The 27,926-nt window shown below is 43.7% G+C and overlaps 6 protein-coding genes across 11 annotated transcripts in view; 2 read left to right on the plus strand and 4 right to left on the minus strand.

Annotated features, from left to right (window-relative positions):
* The window catches only part of LOC6607079, a 33,079-nt gene extending 18,516 nt beyond the window's left edge, over positions 1–14,563 (minus strand). Inside the window, exons 1-2 of one of the 3 annotated variants that reach the window (XM_032720427.1) lie at positions 14,397–14,555; positions 13,684–13,937 (exon numbers count right to left, since the gene is read on the minus strand). The gene's annotated coding sequence lies outside the window, so the exon portion shown is untranslated. Of the gene's footprint in view, positions 1–13,683 lie in introns of all 3 variants that reach the window. The other 2 variants (XR_004361974.1, XM_002031831.2) reach the window with 2 other exon arrangements.
* A 319-nt stretch (positions 14,564–14,882) lies between these two features.
* LOC6607080 (LEM domain-containing protein Bocksbeutel) lies at positions 14,883–16,420 on the plus strand. The gene is made up of 2 exons (XM_032723627.1): positions 14,883–16,003; positions 16,104–16,420. The coding sequence occupies exons 1-2, from the start codon at positions 14,957–14,959 to the stop codon at positions 16,104–16,106; spliced, it is 1,050 nt and encodes a 349-aa protein (XP_032579518.1). The 5' UTR covers positions 14,883–14,956; the 3' UTR covers positions 16,107–16,420.
* LOC6607081 (dnaJ homolog subfamily C member 3) lies at positions 16,297–18,947 on the minus strand. The gene is made up of 3 exons (XM_032723626.1): positions 18,459–18,947; positions 18,282–18,395; positions 16,297–17,893 (listed from the first exon to the last, which is right to left on the minus strand). Exons 1-3 carry the CDS (start codon positions 18,553–18,555, stop codon positions 16,608–16,610), a joined length of 1,497 nt encoding a protein of 498 aa, XP_032579517.1. The 5' UTR covers positions 18,556–18,947; the 3' UTR covers positions 16,297–16,607.
* Positions 18,948–19,277: 330 nt separating this feature from the next.
* On the minus strand, positions 19,278–24,487 carry LOC6607082 (zinc finger protein 2). 4 transcript variants are annotated; one of them, XM_032723624.1, is made up of 6 exons: positions 23,714–24,480; positions 21,553–22,396; positions 21,329–21,415; positions 20,200–20,685; positions 20,000–20,149; positions 19,278–19,944 (listed from the first exon to the last, which is right to left on the minus strand). In XM_032723624.1, exons 1-6 carry the CDS (start codon positions 23,864–23,866, stop codon positions 19,862–19,864), a joined length of 1,803 nt encoding a protein of 600 aa, XP_032579515.1. In that variant the 5' UTR covers positions 23,867–24,480; the 3' UTR covers positions 19,278–19,861. The 4 variants fall into 4 exon arrangements, with proteins under 4 accessions (XP_032579515.1, XP_032579516.1, XP_032579513.1 ...); XM_032723625.1 differs by having other exon boundaries at positions 20,215–20,685; positions 23,714–24,473; XM_032723622.1 differs by having other exon boundaries at positions 19,278–20,149; positions 23,714–24,487.
* LOC6607083 lies at positions 22,493–23,384 on the plus strand. Its single transcript, XM_032723628.1, has 3 exons — positions 22,493–22,893; positions 22,950–23,117; positions 23,174–23,384. Exons 1-3 carry the CDS (start codon positions 22,639–22,641, stop codon positions 23,327–23,329), a joined length of 579 nt encoding a protein of 192 aa, XP_032579519.1. The 5' UTR covers positions 22,493–22,638; the 3' UTR covers positions 23,330–23,384.
* Positions 24,488–24,828: 341 nt separating the features above from the next.
* On the minus strand, positions 24,829–27,882 carry LOC6607084 (protein SON). The gene is made up of 2 exons (XM_002031836.2): positions 25,760–27,882; positions 24,829–25,700 (listed from the first exon to the last, which is right to left on the minus strand). Exons 1-2 carry the CDS (start codon positions 27,749–27,751, stop codon positions 24,993–24,995), a joined length of 2,700 nt encoding a protein of 899 aa, XP_002031872.1. The 5' UTR covers positions 27,752–27,882; the 3' UTR covers positions 24,829–24,992.
* Positions 27,883–27,926: the final 44 nt, after the last annotated feature.

Consider the following 27,926-nt stretch of genomic DNA (forward strand, 5'->3'; position numbering starts at 1 on the left):
ATTCCAAACAAACAGATGTCGAAAAGTTAAATGGAATGCTTACTTTTAGGAATTGATACCGAAAAGTGTTTGAGATTTCTGTTGAAAGCCTATCAAACTTTAATGGAACTAGATATTTTCAGCTGTACTGCTTTTTGCCACCAATCTTTTAGCTAAAAAGTTAATGGTTTCACGCTCCACTAGGTAGGTGTTCCAGTTTCGCACTTTCCTTGCACCTCAAGCCCCAACTCGTCCCCATCGATTGCAATAAAGTATAAAATATCTGGCCCATAAACCAATTGCATAAACGATGAGATCCACTTGGCGTAGGCTGTACCTGTAGTCGTGCCCATTCTGAGGCAGCAACCTTCATGATTCCGATTCTGTATCTGTATCTTTGTATCTGTATCTATGCATAACTAGAGACCCAGAACCCCGGCTTTAGCTGGCTCCAATGGGTTGGGATTTGTGTTTAGGTCGGGGGCTGCGTCGTTGATAATTTATATGTGTCGTCCAGCCCCCACAATCAAGTGGTAACCAGCATGGCCTTTGTTTTTACGGCCACTGAGATGGGGAGTGAGTTTTATTTCCGTTCCATTCCATTCCACGATGCCCCCACATCGTTTTCCTTTTGGGCCTCGGCGGCATCTGCGAACAATCTTACATATGTAATTGCAATTGCCGGGCCACTCACGACAGTCGAACAACCCAACAACCGAACAACCCAACAACCACCAACGAGTTCGACAACAACTTGGGCTCTGAGTTTCGGGGAGGGAACATTTCCACCTTTTAATTTGTGCGGCCAGCAACGAGAATATTTCCCTACACACAAAAAATAATAATATTATCAGAATACTGATCCTATCTGAACCTAAATCAGTAAGATATGTGTCTTGTGTCTTGTGGGTAACAACACCTTTGAGTTGCTTTGTAGCATGATCACCTTAAAATCAAGATCTTACCAATCCTTTCAAAAATCCCACCCAATTTTCTTTCACTGTATGCCGATGTTGTGGTTTCTCCCCTTGGCTGGCTGCTTCATTTTAATGTTGTGTAAAGTTCTAAGACCCCGACAATTGCAACGGAAGTGCGTTCATTATTTTTAATGATTTTATTTAGTGGCTCCTCGGCTGCCCGACTGCTCTACCTTTTGCATTTGAATGCCTTTGGACAGGACTTCGAGGCATTTGCACGCATCTTATCCTGATCTTGGGCTAAGGAATGTCTGGCTTGTTGTGCCCCAGCCGACCGAGACAAGTAATTAGTGTTAGTGGTGGTGATCGGGGATCTGGAATCGGGAATCGGGCATCGGGAATCGGGCATCGGGAATCGGGGTTTGGGCAGGAGGCATAAACAAGTCAGGTTCTTTGATTCCCACTGCCCATAAAGATTAGGTATTTATGACCGCACCGACTTCCGTCCGTCGAATTGTGAGGGTGGTTCGTTAATATCTTAATGGCGCACAAACCCTAGACATATCTAGCTACCTGCTCTCAGATTTCTAGACAAAAGATAGTCTCTTCTGTGTGCGTGGTGAACCCACCATCGATTCCTCCTCACTATATATTACTATTATCTCTACATCTGTCTCGTACTTGGTCTGAGCAGCTTTAATTGCATCTTTCGACAATTAGCGAGAGCAGGGCTAATTTTAATAATTGAATGGAAAACAACTGAAAGTCAGAAGGGCACACAATTGACATTCACATGGGAACTGTCAGTCAACTTTGACCACAGAATTAAGCGACAGAATGCGAACAATAAGCCGATTTCTTAATGCCCTCACTCATTGTACAGATTTTCTGATAATTTAGATTTTAAAACAAACGAAAACTCAAACAATAAGTGAACCCAATCATAGCAATTTTAATTGCTAACAACAAATAGTTTACCTATTAATGTTTGCTTTTTTCCTAGATAACACTGCAAATCAAAAGGTTTTCAGAACACGTAAATGGCTCATTTACATTAACGTTTCCAACATCATAATTAATTGCAATTATCCGCAATAGAACAAGTTTGATTAACCGTGTAATGATGATTAGATCGAACTTTTGTAAATAGAGTTAATAAAATGCTGGATGCACTTTTGTTTAATGCTCTTTACAAACCAAATAGTGACCTGCAACAATTCCATGTAATATATTTGTTAATAAACTAACATCTATTATTCAATTCACAAGATTCATGTGCTTGGAATTCGATCGGATGAATACCCTTTGTGTGAGTGCAACCAAAAGGTGAGTAGTGCTGGGTTCAATGTGATGGGGGCACCGAACGCCCCTGACTGACAAGTGATCCGCAAACATGAGGGTGGTGGTGGGGGGATTATTCGAGGGGTTATTATAAACACAAACACAAACAAAGTGCACGAGTGCAGCCACAAAAGGGCGAGCACAAAACGTTGCATGACACGCCAGCGGCAGCGGCAGCGGCAACAATCGACATCAATTGTTGCATGTGATTTGCAAGTTTTCTATTTTGACGTTTTTCTATCTGGGGATGACTGCTACCGGAGGGGGAAGGGGGGAGTTCGATTTACATACGAGTATTACTGAAATCCGTATAAAAGGCAACAAAAGGGAATGAGGCAAAGCCAAAGCCGGACAAACGTCATTCAAGAGTCGCCATCTCCGCCGACGTCGTCTTCATTTGAATCAATTAAACCAGTTTGGGTCTACGACTGTGGGTATTCATATATGTATGTATGTATTCACGTCTGGGTGTGTTTTGTCGTAGCCACACTCATTAGGTATTCATCTGCCTCCACTGATGCTGCACTTGATTGATCATTCGCCGGGCCAGGCCGCGCCCAAAAGTTGGGTTAAAAAATTCCATGAATTCGATTATATGAAATCAAATTCTCATAGACCTTATTGGATGGACAACCCCCCTTTTCCAGGGCATTAAAAAACCAACATCAAAGGTGCGAAAGGCCGACCGCAGGGGAAAACCAGTCCCATGCACATGCATCTCATCTCTCTATCGGCTTCATTCTCAGTTTTCAGTCGTCAGTTTTCCATCCGATCAAAGAATGCAAGTTTTTTGTTTCCAAATCCAAATCCCCGCAGCCATCGTGTTAATTTTCGGTATCCGAAAACTGGTTTCCCAGATTATAGAACTCCTCCGCCGTCTGGGCACCAAAAAACAACTGGTATTTATAATGTTTTAACGCTTAGTTAGGAAACAAAAAAACAAAAAAGAACTAAGAGTGGGGGAAAAGCAAACGTTAAGTTTAAGCCGTATTTAGGAATTTTTATGGAATGTTTCCATTGTCCATGTTCTAAGACGCCTCATCTGTTGTCTGCTCCTCTGCCTTTTCATGCCAACAAAGAGTCGGACTTCATCGATTCCAGTTTTTATTAGCATCGAGACAATCAATTTCCCAGCAGCACTCAAAGCCAGCACTCCCAGATGAATCATTAAAGAACTAAAACTAATAGCCCACTCATATATCATCCAGCTATCATATATCACAAGAAAGCAAAAGCCAAGTCTCTGATTTATGCGCAATTTCATATGCCACTGCATATTTAATGAGTGCTAACTGAGGGAAAACAACACCGAAACAGACTGAAGATTGTTTTCGGCCATGCTAATATTCAGTAATAGCTGACTTTTCTTAGCATTTCAGTCAGTTAGTCTGTGTTTGCGCAACAATTATGTGTGGAAATTACCAGAAGAAAGCAGAACACACTGCAACGGCAGATATATGTAGATACGATACGGGTGCAGATACAGATACATCGCGGCCACCTGTTTTCCAAAATACATCGTACATCGCCATGTGGGTTTCATCAATCGAATGAGCAGAGAATTGTTTTCTTCAAGTGCCACTAAAACGATGGAACTTTGGCTAAGGGAATACTATATCATATCTGCTTATCTGGTGATACTTTAATGGTTATGTAACCACTGAAAACACATTGTCACCATTCAAGTTGAAAGTCATGCAAAGTGCAAGTGGGTGGCGCCCATTGAGGAACTTTGGCGACGAGAACCAGCCACAACTGGATCATCTACAAACACAATGGGAATACTAAGGCAATGTGCAGTAATAAGCAATAAATGGAAATAAAGGTCAAGTTTAAGTGGCGACGATGACGAGAGAGGCAAAAAAAAATAAGAAAAAAACTGAAATATAAAGCAAAAAAACAGAATCCACAGATGTAATGTAAAGTAAACGAATAGCAGAAATATCAAGTGGGTGGGCGGCTGTGGAAGTTGAAAAACAACTGGGGGAGCAAATGTGTAGGCGTTCTATGAATGAATGGATATCTTATAGATAATGGAGCCATGTACAGTATGTCAAGAAACTGTTTACACATTGTGAAATATTCAACTTATTCTTTCACACTGTGAAATATTCAACTTATTACACAGTGTGTAAATAGTTTCTTGACATACTGTAATGTATGTAACATATGTAATATGTATGTACATAACATATGTAACTGGAAGCAGGAAAGCCAGAAAGTAAATTAACTTAACTTTGGGAATGAATAAGCAGACATGAGTCAGGAAATTCCATGGAACTTTGAAGCTAAAAAAAAAAAAAATATTCAAATAGAAGGTGACGAAGTCTCAAATCTATGATGTTCTAGTACTACTGATTTTGAATAAACAACATGCGTAAAATATATGTGTTTTGTTAGGAAAAATGTTAGTTAGCCCGGCTTGACCCCCCACACCCCCTTCGATGATGTACATATAGTAATTAGCCAAAAACACTGCCCCCTCCCTTCCATTGTAATTTCATTCATTAATTTGTGCCATTGGCTGACTTCGTCGTCTTCGAAGGGGTTAAGATTCAGCGAACCTCGACCACCAAAGAGCAAGTGCCAATTAAAACCGAAGGGGCGGTGGGCGTGGCCACAATATGGGGGTGTTAATTAAAATTGAAATCAATTGTTTTCAGCCAGCTAACCAACGTAGTTTACGCTTCAACGAATGCCCCCTTCGAATGAATTCTTTTATGACTCTCTAGATTTTCTGTGATATGTACATATGATCCACTTGACGATCGAAAAATAGCGTAGAGCCATCATTTAGGGCGTGATTGAGATTTGCACGAAGCCCTAAATTGTCGACTTTATGCGAAAATGCCGCTCAAAATAGGCAATATCTATCGCTCGAGCTCTAATTGCCTTGGACAACTGACAATGGCTATAACAGAAATCCAATTAAATGCTAGGACACGACGCTTTTCCCTCATCCACGACTTCTCAGTGCTTTTTATCAGCCATCATATGTTAAGTGCGTGATCAGATATATATAACTGATATAGCTCACGAGTGACAGGGTCGTAGTTTGTAGGGGGGAGGGGGGTTTAAGATGGGTGCATATAATATATAATATGTCTCACTTGCATCTGTACTAAATTCACAAATATTTATAATTTTACAATATGGTTATAGACTTCATTTGGGCCAAGTAAACATTGTCTGCAATCAAAAGTAAATTAAACAAGACAAATGCTCTGCAAGCAAAACGATCTACACGATTCTACAAATACGTCATATCTTTATTATTTAACTTTATAGACGTGAACTGATTTTTATATATCTATATATACTTGTTTGTCCCATGCTTTTAACCCCCTCTGTGCAAACAAGTCGGCTCTCAACTAATTCAGCGCACGGGCAGTGACTTTATCAGGCTGAAGAAGGGGCAATTTCATAGTTTGTTCGGCAATTACGCTTTCAAGTCTTTAAATACATTTCCAGTAATTGTTTAAGCAATTTCAGTTAATGCCCGTCAAGTTGCCACTTGAATTGTTTTTAGCTATTGCGCAATTCGTTAACTTCTTCTTCCACGCGTTGTAAGCCATTCTAATATATTCTGACATTATTTATTAATATTTATATGCCGCATAATCTTTAGATATGTTTTTGTTTTTTTCTTGCTTAAAAGTTCAGGTTCTTTTATCTTTTTGCTGGCTGGACTTGGGCAACAATAGAAAGGTGGGAACTTATAAAGTCTGGACAGGTTTTCAGAAGCTCAGAAGAGCTATTTAAGATATTTATTGTTTTATTTTATTGTAATTATACCAAATTGGTAACAAGGCATCTCTGCATCATTTTATTATATTTTTCGCTTAATAAAATAAATTATTAGAAAGAAAACCAGCAAAATCCAAATCCAAAATGGCCACTAGAAAAATGTTAAATTACAAATTCAATGCACATACAGCAAATTGAGGCCTTTAGCCGGCTAAAACGGCAGCAGGCAGCAAACAATTGAAAAACCTTCATGAAAAATTAGCCACGATGAGTGTTTTTTTTTTCTGTTTTTATTTAGCCGACTCACGAACTAAGCAAAACGTTTTTGGCTGCTTTGGGCCGCGTTTCATTCATATGGGCCAAGAGTTTTGGGCCCGAGTTTTGTTTTTCTTTTCATTTTTTTTTGCGCACAAATCGATTGACAGAGTCACGTAATCAGCGCAATCATGGCTAAAACCATTTTGCGGCTTCTTCGTTTTTCAAGCACCTTAAATCAATCAAAATGTCGCACCCAGCCAAATGAATAAAAGGTAAACGTAGACAAAAACAGGTTCATCGAATTATGTTTGGCGAGATGCAAAAACGTTTACCGAGGCCCAACAAAAAAAAATACTCGGGACCTTGAGCCAATTGATAAATGCATAAGCAAGAGTTCATTCGAAAGGCTTGTTAACTTTCTCATAGTTTTGGTAGTTGCACAACTTAAAGCTAATGGCTTAAAAGTGGTCCAAAGGCAAAGTCAATGTGTTTTACCTTTATGCTTTACTGGTAATCTGGCAAAAAAACAGACACGCAGATGAAATGGAATTCATTTGCCAACTTGATTTATCTTCGCTGCTAATAAAAATTCTTAAACATTAGCCAAAACCAAACAAATTGCGTACCATAAATAAAAAATTAAATACTCGCATGTGCTGCAAAAAAAAAAAGATTGACAGACTTGTTCAAGGTTTCGCCTTGCTAACCCACAAAAAACCTGCAGTAAAAAATAAACAGAACACCCGCAAAGACCGATAAAAAAACATTAACTCCAAAAAAAAATAATAACATCTAAACCAAACAAAAAACCTCGCACAAACAAGTGAAAAAAAAATGTTCGCTTTGTGTGTTTATTCGCTGTCTGCTTAGAAACCAAAGAAAAAGGCTTAAACCAGCTGAGATTTATATTTGGGCTACAAATATTTCAGGAATTCCACGTAAATCTCACAAATCTATCTCACTGCTCACTCAACGCCCAACGTCTTCCATAATTTTCCACTTGATCTTGACAATAACTCTTCCCGGCTTTTTCCATTTTCAATTAGAGCAACATCAAACGGCAATTGCCACATTAAAGCGCGATTAAGGCTATAGAAAAAATTCCCTTTTGTATATAGAGCCAATGTCTTTAACCTTTGCAGCGCCGGAAATTGGTGTAAAACTAGTCTCGCTTTGCTTGTGCTGCGCAGCAAAGCAAAAGCATTTTTGTATCACATTGCAAGGCGTTTTCAGGTTCAAGCCACTTTTGTGGTCAACAACATTTCACCGCGGCAGCAACTTGTGCAGCAGCGGCAACACTTCCGATAGCAGTTGCCACACTATATGTAGCAACTATAGCTTGTGGCTATGAATGAATTGGGTCCGATCCAATGCGATACGATGCGATCCGAGTCCAAGTTTGAGTCTGAGTCAGAGCTGAGACCTGACTTTGCCACAAATGAGTTCATAACGTTCAACGGTTCGGGAAGAGAGGAAAACACGAAAAGAGAAAAACTTTCATAATTACAAACAAGGCGGGCTCCTTGCACTGCACTGACAAAAAATTATCTGTAGATTATGTTATATTACTACCATTTCATAGGGGAAACTATGCTTTGCAAGCATGCTTTGCCAGCAAAATCAAACCCAAAATCATCTGTGTGGAATTATTACATACAAGCTGATATTATGACTCGTATATTATTTGCCATTCTGGCTTTAAGCTAATCCAATTTTTCTCAGTGCTGTGGCGTTCAACTCACCGCAGTGACTGTTGTTCGGTGCAAATGTGCGAAGAGTGCTTGCCGCCGACTCTGGTTTGCTTCAGTAGCTGATTATTTAATCGAAATGATTATGTTTTGGCGTTGCCCATTAAATGTAATCATGCAACTAAGTGCAACACACTGCAGCAGCAGCAGCAGCAACATCCCGAGATCCGCGTCTTGTCTTCTCCGATCTCTGATTGTTCATAATTAGCCGTGGCAGGCAGGAAGTATCACAGGCCATGCTGCTGTAGACAAAGCCAGCAATTTGCGTTGTAAAGTGAAATAAAGCAATCAAATGCTCAAATTGTTTGGGAGCCAGCAACCCCAGTTCCGAAATTGTAGCGCTGCCAACCCCAAATAGTGAAAAAAATAAAACATAAACCAAAAAAAAAAATTATAGCAAGGGCAGAGAAAATCAAACAATGACAAATTGCTGGGAATGGCTTTTCTTTTCCATCATTTTCCCCATAATGCTGGGTATGCAGAGAATAATTGTGCGTAATAAAGCTGGCCAACCGCTTCCTCTTTGCAGTGAAAACGCTGACGAAAGATACAAAATCTGGACAGGAAGTCAAGGGAGAAAATTCAAAATAAAATTATTATTCAGCCTTATCTGAAACCTATTTGAAAATATTTGTTTGGCTGCATTTGTTATACAATGTATATGCATTTGCAAGATTTTATATGAAAGTTGCTTTTGCTTTTTTGTTCAGTTTAATTACTCATTCTTCAAGTGCTTGAGTGTATTTGATTTTGACCAATTTTTGACATGTTATAGCGATAATGAGGCTGCAGTATTTAATATTTGGCTCATTTGCTGCAAACTTATCGCACTTTTTCGCTTATCATTTAATCCCACACACGCACATCCGCTTTGATAATACGCCGTCAGATGAAATGGTATATTAACAAGTTGCTAAGAGAGATCTATTTCAGTTTATAAAAAGGAGTTTCGTTTTTATGGCATAGTAACACTTTGGATTGGACTGCACGTGCTATTTGGCTAATGGATAGTTGGCCCAAATCAAGCCTCTATCGTTGCCAAATTATCGGCAAAGCCGTACGCTACATAATGCAAAATATTTCCAACACATTGGTCATTTTATCTTGCTCTAGGGCAACTCGGATTTTAGCACAGCTGCCAGCTGCTGGTTTTTTTTCGATAGAAACTCAGCTGACTTGTGTGATTTTCACTTAATTCTAGCCACTAGCCTAGGGTTCTATAAAAGTCAGTTGAATTTGTCACAACTTAACAGGTTTAAATGCTTTGGCACGGTTCTGAAAATTCCGATGAATTAATGGCAAGACCTAGAAAATACAATTAAATATTTATGGGTTAAAGCGGCGGAATTTCAGCTTAAAACAAATCAATTAATTAAGACGCACGCAATGTATTTGTACAAATTATACTTAATAAGGTCAAATTGGCAATTGAACAGCAACGAAACAAAAACTGGATGCCAATTCAAAAACAAGTCGGCTTATAAAAACGTAAAAACAAGCGTATCTTTTATCGGGCTTTATGCAAATTGAGAGGCAAAAAGTTGCCTCAGCCAGCGGACAAAGAGATCGAAGCCAGTTAAATAACAAATTGATAAATATTAATAAGGCAGAGAGTTATTTGTCGTATTTGTTTTTGCTGCTAGCGTGCGTGCATTGCATTTACGCTTCAGCTATCCGCCAGATAGCTGTGTAGCTGCGTATCTAGCAGATACGAAATGTCATCACTGCCAGTTACAGTTAAGCCAAGTTGGCCATTTGAGCGGGCCTTTTATATGCAAAGCACATGTGTGTGGCATGGAATGTATCCGCCAGATACAAATTGCACTTGCAATCGAGTGTAAACAAAACACAAAGGCGCAAGAAACACGCGTGCGCTCGTAACTCGACTCGAGATACAATCTCGCTTTTTACCCAGATACATTTGTAGCTGCGCGATTGCCGCAATCTAATATTTATTAAGACACCGTGTGACTTATGCACCGCGATGCCTTGACTTTAGCCCGCCATTCGCCGGGATGCAATTGTCGTGCCCATGTATCTGATGACTCAAATTGGGTCACCAGATAGATACATGTGTCTCCCGACATTGTTTACCTTTCAGGCAGCAGATAAGCGGACAGGTATTAAAACTAATTTTATTACAGCGTTTCGTTCATGATTCACCAGCCACTTTGATTCACTTACACCAAAATTAGAATGAGTAACAAGAGCTGATAAGAAGGTACATACTCAAAGGCAGCCAAAACAAATATATCAATCCATAAAAGACCCTCGACTGCAACTCGAAGGCTAATTGATTCTAATCCAAATACCGAGCTATCGAATTAATCTACGTACTGATATGAAACATTTGGCATTAGGTTCCTAATAACGCCGCACTTTGGAAATATCTCAAATTACGAAGGATTGTAAAAGAGCCATACTTCAAGGAATATTCCCTTATGGTTATGATTTTAGAGGTTTTTCCAAGCAAGTCTTCCTAGGAAAGGCCAATAAAAACTTATCGAAGTAGGAATTTCCAGGGCCGTTCATACTCGAAAGCAAGGCAAAACGCCCCTTATCTGATAAAATCACCTACCTGGTCAGGAATTTTTAGCCTGATTTTTCGAGAGGGGAAAGCCAGCGACTTCACCTTCGAATCGGGGCTTTCCACTCCAATAACTTTGACCAATGGCTCCCGCCTCAAGTCAATTCCATGGCGATCCGCCCAGAAGGCAATACACAATTAGCAGTAGCCAAGTGGCCAGGTATCCAAGTGGCCAAGTATCCAAGTAGCCAGCAGTAACCTCAATGGCCCCACATGTCTCCTCCACTCGTGTCAGTTGGCGGCAACCTTGTGCCGTGGCTCTGGACATATAACTATATCTATATATCCATATATCTATATGGGTATGTGTACCGCTTATGGGATAAGTGTATGCCGATCGGCGATCGACGGTTTAGCAATCGGTGTTCGTAAGCGACACATAAACCATAATTAAAAGCGCAAAACAGTTGGCCCCAAATCGAAGCCACCGAAAAAACCAGTAAGCAAAACCAAAAATGCGAGCGCGCTTGCGCACTGCGCACCTGTTTTTTTGTTTTTTCTTAACCGTAGTCGTACTACCCCCCCTTATTGGCCATACCCCTGGGATCTACCGCCACCCTCGCCAGTTGAAGTTGGCCAGTTTCATGAAACAATTACGAATACGAGTGCAAACACACTGGCAAAACAAAAACCGATCCGATCCAAAACCGATACGAACCGATACAAAGCGAAACAAGCTGAGGCGAACGGCAAGTTCGCCAAGCTGTTGGCCAAGTTAAGACGAATGCTTGGTGGCTACTTTTGGGGCGATCCAGGGGGTGGGGTTCGAGTCCAGCACTACAACTCGCCCCTGCTTGCAACGTTGCTTTTGTTGGGGCATAAACACGGGCACAGTGGATATAGGGTCTAAATAAAACTGGGTAACTAACTTAATATTACAGCAGAAACTAAACATTATATTTTGTACATTATAAGACACAAATGTACAGACATGCCAATTAATATAATTTCTAGCAATTCAAGCTTAATAGCTTGTAGTTTAGCCTGTTTTTCTTCGTTCCTAACATTTGTCCGCTGCTTTGTTTGGAACACAAATCTAATATCTTTCAAGGCGAGAACACTTTCTGGAAATGCCTTAAATGAGCGGCTATCGCCAGGGGTTAGCTCCTAAGATAGTTTCGCCTTTCGGCCCACAGTGCTCGACAACTGGCCCGGTTTGCCTACGAATGGAGCTGACTTCCTTGTCACCCCACTGGGGTGATTTTTTTTTTTTTAATTTTCTAAATTTTTTATTGATTTAAATCTGGCTTTTTGTCAATATATATCAACTTTTCTTGCTGTGCCTTTCGATCGCTTCGATTTTTGCTCGATCGCTCGCCTTTTTAGCTTTGGCGTAAAATTGCAGAGCGATCTTGTTGCTGTTGTTGTTGTTGCTTTTGCTGCCATTAAGGCAACAACGGCTAAAACACACACACACACACTGGCGTACGGACAAAGAAACAAACAAACAAATACCAAGTAAGAAACCTGTAGAATTTACAATTACAACAACGGCAAACACAGCGCGCGTATCTGCGTCAATGCTTTTTTTAACGTTTTTCTACTTTGTTCGCTTGCTGGGCGCATTTGCAATTGAAGCGTGGCTCACACAGATACGAAAACACGCACACATGCAGGCGGCTAACCCACTTGATAGCGCCATCTCGCTCGCACCGAGCGGCTTGGAGTCTGAACGTGTTTTTTATATAACTTTTTTATGCGCATAGTTTTGCTGTTCATAAAAGTTGCTGTTGTTGTTGTTGGGCGCTTGTTTTGTATTTTCTGCATATATCAACTTTTTTGGTGGGAATATTTGGCATTTTGTTTTCTTCATCATTGAGGAATTTTTTGTTTTTTAGTTTTTTGGTTTTGTTTTTCATGTCTAGCTCTGGCAATAAGTAGATGCAAGATTGGAATGAATAAATGCATTTGGCTATGAGTCATATGGGTTCGGGATTGCAAACGGAATTGAAATGGGTATTGGGAAATTTTCAAACAACTAAGGCTTCCAAGAAATGAAAATGGCTAAAACCGAGTCCAGCTGCTCAGTCTTATATGCCACATTGATAGAGATAAATCATTTTCGAATCTGTTATCTCATTCAATTTAGTGTCAAATTGGAGCTCCATCGATGCCATGCGATTCGATTCGAGTTGAATCCCACTCGGCAATCCACTCAACTCTCATGACTTCATTTGGTCTTGTGCAATTTACTGATTATCTCATAATCATTCGCTCGTGTGCTTCAGTTTGCTGGCGCAAAAGAGACTTTTGCTTCGCGGCTTAATGATGCTTGGAAATTAACCAGGGATTACATAAGTAAAATTAAATTAAATCAAAATGGAAATGGAGATGGAAATGGAGATGGAAATGGAAATGGCAATGGAAAACGAGCGATGAAAACGAGAAAACAAAAGCGGGCAACAAATTTGATTTTATTAACCTGCGACTGCATTTCAATTTTGGCATTTACAACATTTTCTTGTCGCGTGTGTTGTTTTCGTGCTGATTTATGCCGCTTTTGGCCCAGCCGCCGTTTCCAGTGAAAGTTGAGCGGGTTCAACAGCAAAACAGCAGAAAACAGCAGCCAAAGGTTGTGTCAATGAACTGCGGTGGCGAATTCCCCCAATTTGGCTTGCCTAATGTCATGGGCATTCGGCTAATCTTTTGTTAACAATTGTGATTTGGCTTATCAATGGAAGGCCTCTCACGTGACTTGGCTATCATGCAATACCAAATATAGGCAATGATCGGCCAAATAGAATGAGTTGCCCAACACAAATTGTATTGGTAACAATAAATAACATTCAGAACTACTTGAAATCAGCAAATTCATTTGATACAAGCCTCTCCAAAAATAACACCAAATATGTATGCACCTATATTAACATTTAGTTTGAAAATTTTAGTTTTTTCATTACAACCCCCACATGCTTTCTCCTTAGAGGAATTCTTAATTATAAGTAAATATATCTTCATGAATACAATTGTTCAAATGCTCTTTGTGACTAACAATTCCTGGGAATTCGTTGCAAGTGCAACGTAAACAATATTCAAAGAATACCCGGTGGTCCTATTGGGCACTTTGAGCTGCAGAAGTGTAAAAAGGGTTGGTTTTATTGCTCACCTGGTGTTAATTGTTGCGGCAACAGGTAGTTCTTCTGGTGCAATGGACTGGTGAACTGGAATGCCGATAAGAAGGCGGCCACGCGCAGAGTTTGAGTTTGGGCAATAGCAATATCGAAATGTAATAAGCCAAATACCAAAAAGGCAATTACTCGTTCACTTTCGAATCGATCGGAAGATAAGGAATTTTACAGGGGAAAACTCGATGTCAACACGTTTAAACAAAGAACAAACGCACTTATTTTCCGTTTGCGCCTAACAAAAAAACAAAAACCAAAATACGAAGATATTATTTTTTCGTTTAGTATTTATATCTACTTTGATTCGTTGTTGTTTTTCACGTTTTATGTGTTTGTTTTTGTCCCGCTTGCTCTTTTTTGGGGCGCCTTTCTCGCTCTTGTCCGCTTTAACCGGTTTTTTGGTTTATGTTTATGCTGCTGCTTCTACTGCTGCCACCGTTTTTGTTGTTGTTTCCCTTGCTCTTGGCTTGGTTAAATGGAAAATATGCTGCAATTGCAGCCAGCAAATTGTCGAATGTTTCTTTGCTACTCGAAATCGATGCCAAAAACTTTAAAAACACCCGCGATGGAGGTAAACAAAAGGGAAAACGATGAAGGTAAACGAAATGAGGCACACACGCAGGCGCAGAAAAGCAAAAAGTGCAGGAATGTTGGTCGCCGAACAGGTGCAAATGATTCAAGATTGTTTTCCTACAATCCACTGTTTATGTTGCGATGCTATAACCCCTCAGTTTTCCGCACTGCGACTTGGGAATTTTCTTTGGCTTGGCGAGCGCTTTCCGCGCGCCGATTCGTTTAATTCGAGTGTGTTGTTTGCGATTGAACACCTGTTGCGCGTTCGATTTTCATAAGACTAACTGTGTGACCGTAGGGCGTTAGTTGAAATAAACCACAGAAAGCGTATCCAACCAAGTCTGGCAGCACTGTTGTGAATGTTTCGTTTTAGACATTTTATAACACTGCACATTAGGCGATTATCCGATTACACATAAAATATCGACATAAGTTTTTCTTCAAGTAAGTTGTTCTTCTGCCTGCTGTTAAAATATGTTTTTACTTTCGTACGCAGCTCTTCCAGTTTATGAAATCTAGCTACAGTTTGTCAAACAATATTAGTTTAGATAGCAGCAATCGATAGGCGTTCTCTTAGGTTGAACATCCTATCGCTGTCGTTCCATCACTAATAGACAACAGCAACCATTGTGACGACATTGCTATTTTTGTGTGTTGTGAGTTTCACCACGACGATAAATAATGTCGGACCTTGCTTACTTAGACACGTTGGGCAACAAGGAGCTGCTGGCCAAATGCCTGGAGCACGGCCTGCCCGGTGTTCCCGTGACGGACAGCACCCGCAGCGTCATCATTCGCCGACTGAAGTCCGTAATCACCGGAGTTCCGCTGAACAAAAGCAAATCTGCAAGTAAGAAAGCGATTCCGAGGCGTGAGACCGTACACGGCAGCCAGGTAACGACGCCCACATCGGAGCCAGTGCGTCGTACGCCCGGCAAGAGTGCAGGCCGCACTAGCAGTAACAACAACAAGATCAGCGAGCAAAGTCGTCGCACAATCGCCTATGGACTCGACAACACCTCGATCTCGGGAAGATCTGTGCAGACTACTACCACGGTGTCGGATATGAGCTCCCAGTCGGAGGACGATGGCTGCTACATGGTGGACTCACCGGGGACTAAGTACTCCAAGGACCAACAGCCTAGACGCTATGTTTCTCTAACCAAATCCGGAGTTCTGACCACATCGTACACACGCGAAGTTGACCAGCCGCTGTTCGAACAAGAGGATATACCACGCAGCTACACCTACGAAAGACCCCATGTGCCAGCCGCCACTCTTCACTCACTTCCCACATACGAGCCACGCAGCGAACCCCCGACGTACAGACCGACAGATTTGTGTTTTTCGCGTCCCCTGCTGACCCAAACCAATTTAAACTCGACCAGCTACCAGGAGGCATCTGCATACAATCCAAAACTGTCACCCATTTCGCCAAGAAACACTTTCAGCGGATCCGCTAGGCCTTTTGGCGGCCCAGCGCCATCTCCAGCACCCATTCGCCAGCGACAGAGTGTTCCAGTAAGTGGATCCAATCTGGCCCGTGGTCGCCTGCTCCAGCCGACCACCGCAGTAAACACTCTATATCCAAAACTGAATCAGTTCTACGATCAGCCGGACAACGCAGGCGAACCCATGGACACGGAGAGCGAGTCCGAAGTCGAGGAAGTACCCATCAGGAGCCAATTCCAAAAGAGTCGCTTCTCGCCGCTGGCTAGAAAACCTCTGGTAAGACACCACGACCAGGTTTCGCCCATGGCGCAGTTCCGTGCACTGGCGGTGTCGTTGGATCAAAAATATAATCTCAAATTCTACATAATATTGGTAGTGATAGTGATGCTGGCCACCATGGTGTACGTGGTATTGACACCCAACGCCTGAGAAGCGTTCATTTCACGGGACAACATTTGGCTTTGGTTACTCCCCGCATTTAAATCACAGACTACAGCGAAGGAATATTTATGCAGACTTTGCACCTTAAGACTTCTTTCAATTCCAAACATTTTCAAAACTAAGAAATATTCAATTCAAATTGCCAAGTCTTTAATTGCTTGTTTCTCGCATATTGTTTCTTTTTATACATAATTAGAAAAATGTACTACATTATAATTATTGTATTGTATTAAATAAACTAATTAAATGTAAGTGCTCAGTGTGTTTTGTTGCGATTTGTGTGTGTTTGTGGTACTCTCTGACAACGGACCATGGGTTTATTTATGCTTTATGCTACTATTTACACGCCATTTAAATGAACAAAACAAACAGTGTAAAATCGTTGAAGGATATCGGGGATCGCGGCTAGGACATCACAGAGCAAATGGCTACTGGCTGACTAATTGAAGTGGAACTTGAACTGGAACGGCGACCCGTGCTGGAAGTGTCCAAACGGATGTTCGCCATGGAAGCCGCCACGCTGATTGCTCTCAGGATCCAGCGGATCCTCGCCGTTGTCGAACTGGCGACGCTTCTCGGGATCCGTGAGAACCTCCTTGGCTGCGGCAATGTCGATGAACTTCTTCTCGGCCACCTTCTTCTCCTCGTCCCGGAAGTTGTCCGGATGCCATTTTTGCGCCGCCTTCCTGTAGGCCTTCACAATCTCCTGTTTGCTGGCGCTGCGCTTAACGCCTAATATCTTATAGTAATCCCTGCGTTCTGACTGCTTCTGCAGCTTCTTCGCCCTCTGGATGCCTTCTTTCGCGCGGGTGTTGCTCTCCTCCAGGTCGAGAGCTGCTTGGAAGGAGTGTATGGCATCGTCGTACATCTCGGTGCCCAGCAATGCGTCAGCACGATCACAGTAGACCTGAGCATCCTTCATAATATCCAGTGCCTCCTTGCACTGCTGCAAAGCCTTGCCGAACTGCTCGTCGCCGGTGTAGCAAGTGCAGAGCACTTTGTGTCCCTCGTACCGGATCATCGTCTCCTCCGGCTCGTTACGCAGCACTGCCTCTCCGGCGGCTATGCACTCGGCAAACTGCTTCTCCTCACGCGCCTGCTCAGCGTTCACCAGCTGCTTTTCCACCTTTCGTAGTTTCTTGTAGAAGGGGAAGCAGAGCTTGTGCTCCGGGTCGAACTTCAGGCACTCGCGGATCTCTTTTAAGGCATTTGTGGCGTGGCCAATTGTGTACAGCAGCTGGGCAATCTTGTAGTGACCCTCAGTGCTGTCCTGGGTGAGACGGTTCACCTGTCGCAAGTCAGCAATGGCCGACAGTGGATCATTGATTGCAATGTAGGCATCAGAGCGAGCCTGTCGGAAGGGCACAGCCCACGGCGAGATCTCTAGCAACTGTGTGATCATGGGGATGGCGTTTTGGTGATCACTGTACTGGATCAGTTGCTGTACAAGGACCCATTGCTCCTGGGCGGGTGCCAAGCGGGAGTAGTGCTCCATCACCAAGCCGTTGTTGGGTTCCTCTAGAAGCACTTGATCAAAGTCCTGGATCGCTTGCTCGTACTCTCCGCTCTTCATGTGCACTACACCCCGCTGGATGCGGGCGGCCGTGAAGTCTGGCTTCAGTTCCAGCACCCTGCTGAAGTCCTGGACGGCAAAGCGCGTCTTGCCCAGCGCCAAATAGACGGTGCCGCGCTTGAAAAGCGTCAGATAGTTGTTGGCATCGCCCTCTGTGAAAATAATATAGGTTTAATCAATGACGAGGACATAGAAAGGCTGGAATATCCTTGCACAAATGAATGTAGTCCTAAACAAAAGATTACCAAATTAATTTAATCATAAAATTCAAGACAAAATATACAAGTTTGCTTATCCATTGCGTTTCTATATGGAAATGACTACAGAGTTGACCTTGGCATTTGCTAAAAATGGTTTACCATAAGATTCTATTATTTCTTTATCAAAAATAATTAAAATCTTTATAAAATATTTAAATTCATTTAAATTCAATGGAAATTTTTGAAAGCGATGTTATGTAAATTCTCGTGAATTAACGAATATAAATAAAGTGCCATGGATATTCAGATTCTTTCATGTGTAGAAGCCAGTTATATTTACCAACAGCTGCATGGTAGTGCGTCAGTGCATCCGACAGCTGTCCGCGGGCGAGGAACTCCTTGCCCAGCTCCAGATGGTTCTCAATATCCGCCGGACTGGCCGTCGACTCGGCGCCTGAGCGAGAAACAATGACGTGTATTTCAGATGCACTCGATGATAAGGATTTGAAGGACGTACCTTCCAGGAAGAGCTCCAGCAGGAGCAGCACCAGGCAGGCGGCCAGTTTCTTCTCGCCGCCGCCGATCATGAGCAGGTCACTCAATGGCAAGGCCATGACGATGGCTACGTGTACTTAGATGCCCCCGCAAAAAACCAGTGTGGGCGTGATTTGGAGTTGATTCCCAATCGACACGCACGTCGAATCTGCTTGGCGTGGCAGCTGCTAATCTCTACGGTCGCACCGCTTCCCCTCCTGTACATCCACTTTCACTGGCGGCTTTATTTTCAGCTCGCTGTTATGGATTTTGCGTCCGTTTTTGGTAAACTTGCGGCGCCGTCTGCGATGATTATTCGGTAATTTCTGACTTGGTCAGCTGATTGTTTTGGTCGTCTGTGTGTTATGGAGTTTAGCTGGTACTCCCCGTGGGCATTTCAGCCACTTCTAGTTCGGAATCGCGACCGCTGTGCACTGAACTTTTCGCTTATAAATATTATAAACTAAAAACTGACGTGTTCACGTTCTCTAGAGATGGGCGAATTTTGGCCGCAGGTAATAAGTCACCGATTCTTCACGCAGTCACGAGTCGCAACTATCGTATGTGGGCGACGGGAGTGCTGGCAGCTTTTGGCTGTTTTCTAGATAGAACTGTTCTAAAGAAAATTATAATAAATCAAATAAATTATTCAGATAGCACTACACTACTCATTAAAGTGGAACTAACTTTTTGAAGCTACTTTAAAGCCAGTTTTGAAATCATTGCAAAAAAGTGTATTTGGGCAAGTTGTCAAAACCAATCGATTTCTGCCGCCCACTTAAAAAAATAACGGCAATTCAAACATTGGTCAAATGAATGTTTATTCGGAACATGAATTTGGTAAATATATCTGCAACTACACATATTAAAATCCATAGTATATTGATATTTTAAATATTCTTATACATTTTCGGTAATTATTGTAAATACTTATCGGTTTCATCTGGAAATAAATGCATTTCTTGAGCATTAAAAGTTCGCCGCGAAGCTTAGATTGCTCGTATAACATCTTGTTTCTTCTCATTGCTTAATTCTTATCGTTAAGTGGTCAAATGGATATATGTATGTATGTGCTGGGACTGTTTAAAGGCGTTCTGTGAGATTAATATGGCTCAGAGTTGGAAAGAGATATGCGGCTGAAGCGCCTTGGGGACCGATCGAAGAAATGGACAGAGATATAGGTATATGGGTTATGGCCTACGGAATATCCACTAAATAAAGCTCTAAGCACTTTCACGTTCCAGAGATCGCTGCGTGCATAAATGGTCTAGTAAGTGTAATTGGATGGAGGGTACATGTATGTATATAATCTATTTAGGCTTGAGTTCCGAGAGCTACGCTCCCAATGCATTGCAGTTTCTGCGCTGTACTTGCTGTTCCACTTGGTTAGGAAATCACAATGTTGATCAGATCATCCAGAGGCTGGTCCGCCGAGAGCGGCTGAGTGGCGTGTGTCTTTTGCATGTGAGCTGGAAGTGATGTGATGATATGGAAGTGCATCATTGAGTGATTTCGCATACATACTCTTAAGCTTAATGTGCGTGACAAATCTCTCCTGACAGAGATCGCATTTGTAGTAGGTTTTGCCCGTGTGAGTTCGCTGATGCAGCCGCAATGACTTCTCGAACAGATAGGCTCGACCGCAAACGTTGCACTTGAAGTTCTTCTCCAAGACTGGAAAATATTGATGTATTAGATGTTTCAAAAGATACATACATATGTACATGCGACATCCTTACCCTCGTGACTCAAGCGATGCTGGGTGAGCACATACTTGAGGGCGAATGCCTTGCCGCAGACATCGCACACATTAGGCTTCTCCTTCTCGTGGGTCTTGATGTGCCACTTCATGTCCTGGGCGCGCTTAAACCGCTTGGAGCAGTGCGGACAGGCGTGCGGTCGATCCTTCTCGGAATGCACGGCGGCGTGCCGCTCCAGAGCGGACTTCATGTTGAACCTCTGGCTGCAGCTGCCGCACTGAAAGAGTCCGGAGTACTGGCGTTCCCGCTTCTGTTGCAGCACCCGCTTGTTGTTAGCGATAATGGGAGCTACAGGACGCTGCAAGTGCTCCGCGGACATGTGGTGGATCAAATCCGGTTCGCTGGAGAAGGGCTGGCGGCACAGCATGCACTCGCTCCGCTCGATGGCAGTCAGGTTCTCCCTGTGCCGCTCCAGCATGTGAATCCTTTTCTCCGCATAGGATGCAAAGACTGTGGAATTGGACAGAAATGGGTTTAGCATCCATTGGCACATAGTTAACGGATGGCTAGTCGTAGAGGGTGTCATGAAGTAGAAAACTCGGAAAAATGTATCGTCCTGAAGGCAGGAAGTAAAGTTTGTGAAGAAAAATAAAACTATGATAAAGTAATGGATGAAATTCCTTAGATTCAGGACGATTAGCTAGGTGATTGCTGGCATGCTGCTCTCCAGGGATTCGTACGGTGGATGGAGTTGGTTATGCATTTGGTTGATTGGGTTCGATTGGTTTAATTGGTTAAAACGCTAGCTAGGTGGCTATGTGGAAATCAAAGTACAAAACGTTTGCCGTTCGTTAATCGCATGCGATGGCTAAAAAGGTGTACAAAATAGAGCTGGGTTAGCCATTATCTTTACCGTTGCTTTTGGCTTGACTAACACACTATATAGGGCGACAGAAGCAGCCGGTCTTGGCCCAGTTTCTATGTTCTTAAAGCGCTCGTTGGATGTGAGAATGTTGATATATGATGCGACAGATTGATATATGGTGGTTAATGCTCATGTTTGTGAGTTGTTCAAATCGATGGGTCTTCCAGTACCAAGTACCGAAGATCCTGGTGTAGGTGTCCCCGGATTAGAGGATCCAACTTGACTTACCCTCCGTGCAATTGGCACACTTGTAGGGCTTCTCCCCGCCATGCTGCCGGTAAATGTGCCAGCGAAGGGTCTTCAGATGGATGAATGCTGTGTGAATAAAAGGGTATCTAAACTTAATAATGTTTACTAATAGATTGTAAAGAGGAGATAGTATAATCAACAGGAACAGTGATCAACATGGCGTATGCGCAATATTCAGCTCATTGGTGATTGGTGATTCTTACTCTTCCCGCAGAAGCCGCAGTGCTCGCTCTTCCTGGAACTGGTGCCCGAGTGGGTGGCCTCGTGGCACATGAGATGCCGCTGGCTGATGAAGAGTCGCTCGCATCCGCTGTGGCGACACTTGAACTGGCGATCCGGATTGTGCCACTTCATGTGGTAGTTGAGGCTCTTGCGGGTGTAGAAGCGCTTCTCGCACAGCGAGCACTCAAAGTCCGTCTCCGAATGGTACTTCTCCACGTGGTGGCGCAGATTGTGCCTGTCGCCGTACTTCTTGCCGCACACGCCGCAGGCATGTTGCTTCTCCACGTGGCTGCTTTTCAGGTGCACTGTGCGCGAGGCGGCGTCCTGGAAGCGGGCCTCGCACTCCGGACAATTGTACGGTTGCTCCGGATCGTGGCTAGCGTTGATGTGCTCCAGCAAGAGTTGCTGCAGCTGGTAGCTCTCCTGCGGGCGCAGACAGAACTTGCAGGCGTAGCTAATGGTCAGTTGCGGGGGAGCAGACTCCTCCTCATCATACTGCTGCTGCTGCTCCTCCTCCTCCGCCTCGTCGATGTCTACGGCATCCACAAAAATCTCAATGGGATCACTGGCAGTGTTGTTTGGTTGTGTTTCGGCTGAAACCGTCGTTGTTGGCTTGGTTGTTTCCGTTTCCTGATGCTCTTCCGCTGGCTCCAAGTCCTCCTGTCCAATCTCCTCATCTTCCAGGCTGCTGGCATCGATCTTGTCGTAGATGTGGGACAGCTTCAGCTGTGCCTCCTGGCAGGCCACTCGGAATGCGTTGATCGAGCAGAACTTGGTGAAGCAGTCGCTGCAGATCTTCTGGGGCAGTCCATCGTTGGGAGAGATCTGAAATGAATTCACTGGATTTAGTCGGCTGCATATTTAAGTCATCGAACAAATTGACTGTCATATTATAGAAACCAACCAATTAATCGAATCGCTGTGCGTTGCTAAATTACCTTGAATAATTGGAGTTCGTGCTTTATTATTATGAAACGCAATTTGATTTAGTTATTGGGAATACTTATTTTTTAATATATTTTTTTAAACGAATTCAGTTTAGTTTATGCTGTGACATTTATTGCACGATGTTGAAGAATCCACGCTGCCTTTTAGTAATTCTTCTCATGACTAAATGGGTTGCTACTTCAAATTTGCATGAACTAATCGATTTTTTCGTACAGGCCTCCTCCTCGAAATTTGAGTTCACCAACGTCCAGTGCACATCGTTCGACAAAAGTTTCGATGATTTTGAATATTGCTATATAAGGTCTGCAAATCGGAGCTATAAGTACTTAAGCGCAAAAGTGAACCTATTCAAAACGCCAATTACAAAGGCCAAGGTATGTGAATATTAAACAAATTAGTAACATTTACCATTATTTGTCAAAATATTCAGATCACTTTAATACTATATAAGCGATTTAACGGCTACAGACCCTTCATGTTCAACGTAACATTGGATGCGTGTAGATTTTTAAGAAACACTGATTCGAGCCCAATAGGAAAATACTTTTACGACTTCTTTAATTCCTACTCGAATATTAATCATACCTGCCCCTTCAAAGTGAGTATATGTATTGTGTATTATTATTATTAATTTTCTACTATTTTATACTATAGCACGATATGATTGTCGAAAAGATTCCCATAGACTTTGTTAACCACAGAGTTACGAAGGTTCTACCCTTTCCTGAAGGTGATTATCTACTGGAAACTCATTGGATTGCCTATGATATCGATCGGGCAATGGTCAAGATATATTATACTATATCCTAGACATGTGTCTTTGAATGTCAATATGGAAAATAAATAACGATAATTATTCACGTAATAGGAACAGTGTTTTAAAAAATTTATCATTCCGGAAAACCTTAGATTGACAATTTCCCCAAAGCTTTGGGGTTGGCAGGAAAATAACCATGCTATGCATAATTAAGCCCCAAGTGGCTCGATTGTGAAAACATGGCTAACACACAACTTTCACTTGTGAAAAGTTGCAATTGTTACAGTGAGAGAAATTCAAAGCAACTAGCTAGGCACAGAGTAAGAAATTGGGTAAGTTACATTGATTTAGAGATTGGGAATCTTTTGAGACAATGAATACCAAGGACATGTAGTTTTTCCTATCTTAAATCCCATTTAGACGGATCACGCACTCACCTTTAGATTCCAGTTGGAGAACTGGAGGCGAATCTGGGCCATTTCGCTGGGCCAGCAGTTGGGATGATGGAGGTCCAGGAAGTGGCTGTTGTTGCTGCCATTTTCGAAATCGCACACGAACATGGAAATCGCACAGGTGCGGCACGTTTCCATGGCGTTAGCCGCAAACAAAGTGGCCAGCGAAAATGCGGCAGTGCATCAACGGCGATGACAACGTTGGCAATATGCGGCCAATGCAACTGCAACTGCAACGCCCAAATTCGACGCGCCAGCCATTCATGTGCGGTAATTATGCAACTTTACGAGCTACGCGGGCTGTGATTGCGTGCCTCGATACGAAAACCACATCCAAATCCGCAGCCACATCCACCAAATGCCAAGACGCAGTGGCTCAAAAGCATTTGCACGCTGGCATTGGATATTTTCACAACAAATATTATTGTGCACGTTTTTGAGGCATTTTTGGATGCTGAGTGATTATGATGCTGCTGCTGCTGTTGGGGAATTGGGCGACGAGGACTGGGGCACTCGGAAAAGTTTTGTCTGTATCCGGGTGACGACCTCTGCTCGCTGCTGTTCGCTGTGGCCCCTTCTGCTGCGCCTGCTAGCCAATCCAATGGTCCGTGCTCGCCATCCGACGAAGTTCGAGCTTGCGCGTGAACTGACCTTCGTCGAGGAGCAATCTTTTGGAACTTGCAGCGCCGATGCTCCCACTCCCACTCCCACTACCACATCCACTGCCAGTCTCTGTCCACACGGCCCACTCTTGTTTAACCCACTCGGATGGAACAGCTGGCTTTGTTTGTGTAGTTGCGCAAAAGCCCCGTTAGGCGGGCGAGTAAGCAAAGCTCGCGCGTTAAAGCTCCTCTTCCAAATAACGGGCATTACACTTGGAAAAATTAGAGTGTCAAAAATCAATGAATTAATTAAATTAAAATATTCAATTTAATGAAGAAACAACAGATCTTTAAGACTAATTCAAATACGAAACTTGGATTTCTAAAAGGAACTAGAAGTAAATAGGTAATTTATAACTGATATGAAAGACAGCATCAAAGTAAGTAGTTTATAAATGATAGAAATGATAACGTTAGGGGTACATCAAATATCAGTAATTTTAGTCAAACTAACATCATTTTTGATGTTAGAACTATATTTGTCATCGCTCCAAAGGAGACGAACAAGACTTTACAACTTAAACATAGGGCTACTATTATGTACAGTGTGGGGATTCACTTATATTCACTATCTAGAAATTAGCCTATTCAACTGTCGATCACTAGCTGGGCGGAAGGATGCCTAAAGCTCGCAGACATAAGGCGGCCGCATTGAGTTTCGCCTCCTTCTTGTTGTTACATCCTCTATCCGGCGTAAAGGTCTGTCCGTTAACCTCGACCGAAAAGAGAAAGGAGCGGTTGTAAGCGGGCCCGATATCCTCACGCAGCTTATACTGCGGCGGCATCCACTTGTTCTTCGAGGTCAGTTCGTTGAGCACACACACGGGATGCTTATCCTGGGTGACCAGCGGCGTGGGCGTCACCGGTCCAGGTCCCGCACCCTGAACTGCTGGACAGGGGCCAGCTCCAATTGGTCCCGCCATGTTTTTATTTCTTCGCTGGGCAGCCGGTGCACGCGTTTGCGGCGGTCTTAAATCATCGCGCGACACCAGGCCACGCTTGTCCAATTTGACGTCCAGCAAAAGTGGTTGCAATGATCCAGTTTTACATCTGCCCAGTCCCTCGCCCGGTTTCCAGCCCATCTTTTGCAGGAGCGCCATGCCCATGCCCCCAGTCACCGGCTTGGTGGAAGTCATTTGGTCCTTGCGCACCCACAGCTGCGGACCGCTGTTCAGCTCATGGGCCTTCATCACTTGGGCACCCGTGCTTCCCGTGAACTGACCGGGCAGATGCTTTGAGTTGGCCCACGACGACATGTTGCGATGCGCAGTGTACATCATTTTTAAGGCCTCAGAGTCGGCCGGATTTTCCTAAGATAAACAAGATTATGAAGCTAACCGTTGAAATGACAAATGGTTCTAGAGCTCACCTGCAGGCGTCGAATGGCACTAAGACGCTGGGTGATTATGCTGGATACGTCCATGGAAGGCGGCGTAACATCGGGAAAAATGGAAGGACTTTGCGTCGGTGCTACGGGTGACGTTGACGGGATGGGCACCTCGGGAACGAAGGGAACAGCCGGAGGGACAAGCTCTTTGGGGACGGTCAACGGGGCGGGTTGAGGAACAGTGGATAACTGAGTGGCGGCTAAGGGTGGGACTACGACTGCTCCTCCCAGTGGCTTAAAGGCGGGTTCCTGTTGCTCCTGCAATGGTATCGACTTCGCAAATACGTTCTTCGGCGTTTCCTTAAACATATTGGTGGCCTGTTTTGCTGGCGGTAGGGAGGGCAACGGCACTAGCGAGTCCTTAGGATCCACCGGCACCCACACCTCATTGTTGCGATGGGTCTGACCCGATGACACCGGGAACTGCATGGTTATGGCCTTTGTTTGCTCGTCTAGTCGAGGTGGTGCTGGAACCAGCGCGGTTGAGTTTCGTATATGCATCACAATTGGCTCGCGCTCCTTCAGCTGAAAGGGATGATGAAAGGCCTTCGCATTACCATTCTTGTCCACATCGGACTCCTCTTCAGAACTCAGATCTGACAGTCCGTCGCCGTTGGAGATTTTTTTGCAGAAGTCGGTAAGATCTTGAATAGTGCGCCCTCCGTAGCGCATCTTGACGAGCACCTTGTCCTTGACCTCTGCCGTCATGTTAGCCACACCGGGCATGGTTCCCCGTTTGAACATGTTAATGGCATTTCGTCGCGCAATCTCGAGCAAGCGCTTTTTGTCGATGCCGAGGTCACGCGAGCGAGATCTTGACTTTCGGTTCCTCCTGGTGTTGGATTCGCGCACGTTCCGTCTGGGTGAAACCGAGGGTTCCTCCTTTCCATCATAAAAGCTGTTGTGCGCCCGTCTGCGTCCGTTGGAAGCCTTTTCCCGGAGGTACGACTCCTCATCGGAGAGCGAGATATCGGAGAGATCGTGTTCCTGCCGTGACTTTGTGCTCGCTGATTCAGATCCTTTCGAGCGATCCGCTTCACGATGACTGTTGTAAAAGCTATTGTGGGAGCGGACGCTTTCCCTTTCACGCTCCTTTTCCCGTTCCCTTTCTCGTTCCCAGTCGCGATGCTTCTCCCTTTCATGTCGTTCCCGCTTTTCGGAATGACTGGAAGGCTCCACCGCGATGCGCTTCCTGCTCTCAGACTTTTCCTTCTCCTTCTCGGAGGGAGATTGTGCTGCCGTAAGCTTATCTTTGGATTTGTCCCTTTCTCTGTCCCTGTCTCGATCCTTCTCCTTTGATTTGTCGGTAACGCGGTCCCGATCCTTCTCCTTAGATTTGTCGCGGTCCCGATCCTTCTCCTTAGATTTTTCCCGGTCCCTATCTTTCTCCTTGGATTTGTCCCTATCGCGGTCCCGTTCCTTCTCCTTGTCTTTGACTCTGCCGTCTTTATGTTTGTGCTTCTTACGTTTATGCTTGTGCTTGCTTTCCGCCTCCGAGTCGCTGCATTCGCCATCTGACTTGGTCGTCTTTTTTTTCTTGGCCTTCTTATCCTTCTTATCTTTCTTCTCCTTTTTCACCTTTTTCTTTTTCTTGAATAGATTGTTGTCTAGAAGTTCCTCTGGTGGATAGGCATTGAATACGCCGAATAGCTCGGTAAGGATCTCGTTCGAGGACTTTACAGGCTTAATGTCCTTTTTGTCGTCCGCCGATGCGGAGCTCTCGCTGTCCCCCGACTCGTCCCTGTTGCCCAGTTCATTACTGTTGCTCCTCCGCATCAAAGTCACCATCTCCGACTTGATCTTGGCATTCATGGCCCGGAGTTTGGCCTCCACCTCTGCGTCCGGTCGTTCGCTCTTTACCTTAATTGGCGGAATCTCGGTCAGTGGAAGTGGCTCCTGATCCGGAGGATTTGGCTGAGACCCCGCCAGTTGAGGCGTTTCTACGCTCGCTCCTTTCTCTGTGTTCTCCGTCATTACGCTTTCGCTGGGCGCGGATCGTGCTGGCGTCTATGCATGCTAATGGATTATCGCCACAGATCAGCGAATTAGTCGCTGTTCGCGAATAAGCGTTTTTCTGCACGTCTTCCTTGGACAGAAGTTTCAATAATAGTGATGACACTCGTGATATCTACAGTTCGTAGAGCTCAAA

The sequence above is a fragment of the Drosophila sechellia genome, chromosome 3R, assembly GCF_004382195.2.
Source record: "Drosophila sechellia strain sech25 chromosome 3R, ASM438219v1, whole genome shotgun sequence".
NCBI lineage: Eukaryota > Metazoa > Arthropoda > Insecta > Diptera > Drosophilidae > Drosophila > Drosophila sechellia.

Excerpts from the sequence above, each read along its gene's own strand:
- LOC6607080 (XM_032723627.1), top strand. The coding sequence starts at position 14,957 with ATGTCGGACCTTGCTTACTTAGACACGTTGGGCAACAAGGAGCTGCTG.
- LOC6607081 (XM_032723626.1), bottom strand. The coding sequence starts at position 18,555 with ATGGCCTTGCCATTGAGTGACCTGCTCATGATCGGCGGCGGCGAGAAG. Across the intron at positions 18,396-18,458 it reads GCTGGAGCTCTTCCTGGAAG|GCGCCGAGTCGACGGCCAGT; the intron begins GTACGTCCTTCA and ends TTTCTCGCTCAG. Across the intron at positions 17,894-18,281 it reads GCACTACCATGCAGCTGTTG|AGGGCGATGCCAACAACTAT; the intron begins GTAAATATAACT and ends TTATTTTCACAG.
- LOC6607083 (XM_032723628.1), top strand. The coding sequence starts at position 22,639 with ATGTTGAAGAATCCACGCTGCCTTTTAGTAATTCTTCTCATGACTAAA. Across the intron at positions 22,894-22,949 it reads CGCCAATTACAAAGGCCAAG|ATCACTTTAATACTATATAA; the intron begins GTATGTGAATAT and ends CAAAATATTCAG. Across the intron at positions 23,118-23,173 it reads ATCATACCTGCCCCTTCAAA|CACGATATGATTGTCGAAAA; the intron begins GTGAGTATATGT and ends TTTATACTATAG.
- LOC6607082 (XM_032723622.1), bottom strand. The coding sequence starts at position 23,866 with ATGGAAACGTGCCGCACCTGTGCGATTTCCATGTTCGTGTGCGATTTC. Across the intron at positions 21,416-21,552 it reads CTGCGGCTTCTGCGGGAAGA|CATTCATCCATCTGAAGACC; the intron begins GTAAGAATCACC and ends TTATTCACACAG. Across the intron at positions 20,150-20,199 it reads CGAGGGTAAGGATGTCGCAT|TCTTGGAGAAGAACTTCAAG; the intron begins GTACATATGTAT and ends AATATTTTCCAG.
- LOC6607084 (XM_002031836.2), bottom strand. The coding sequence starts at position 27,751 with ATGACGGAGAACACAGAGAAAGGAGCGAGCGTAGAAACGCCTCAACTG. Across the intron at positions 25,701-25,759 it reads GTGCCATTCGACGCCTGCAG|GAAAATCCGGCCGACTCTGA; the intron begins GTGAGCTCTAGA and ends TGTTTATCTTAG.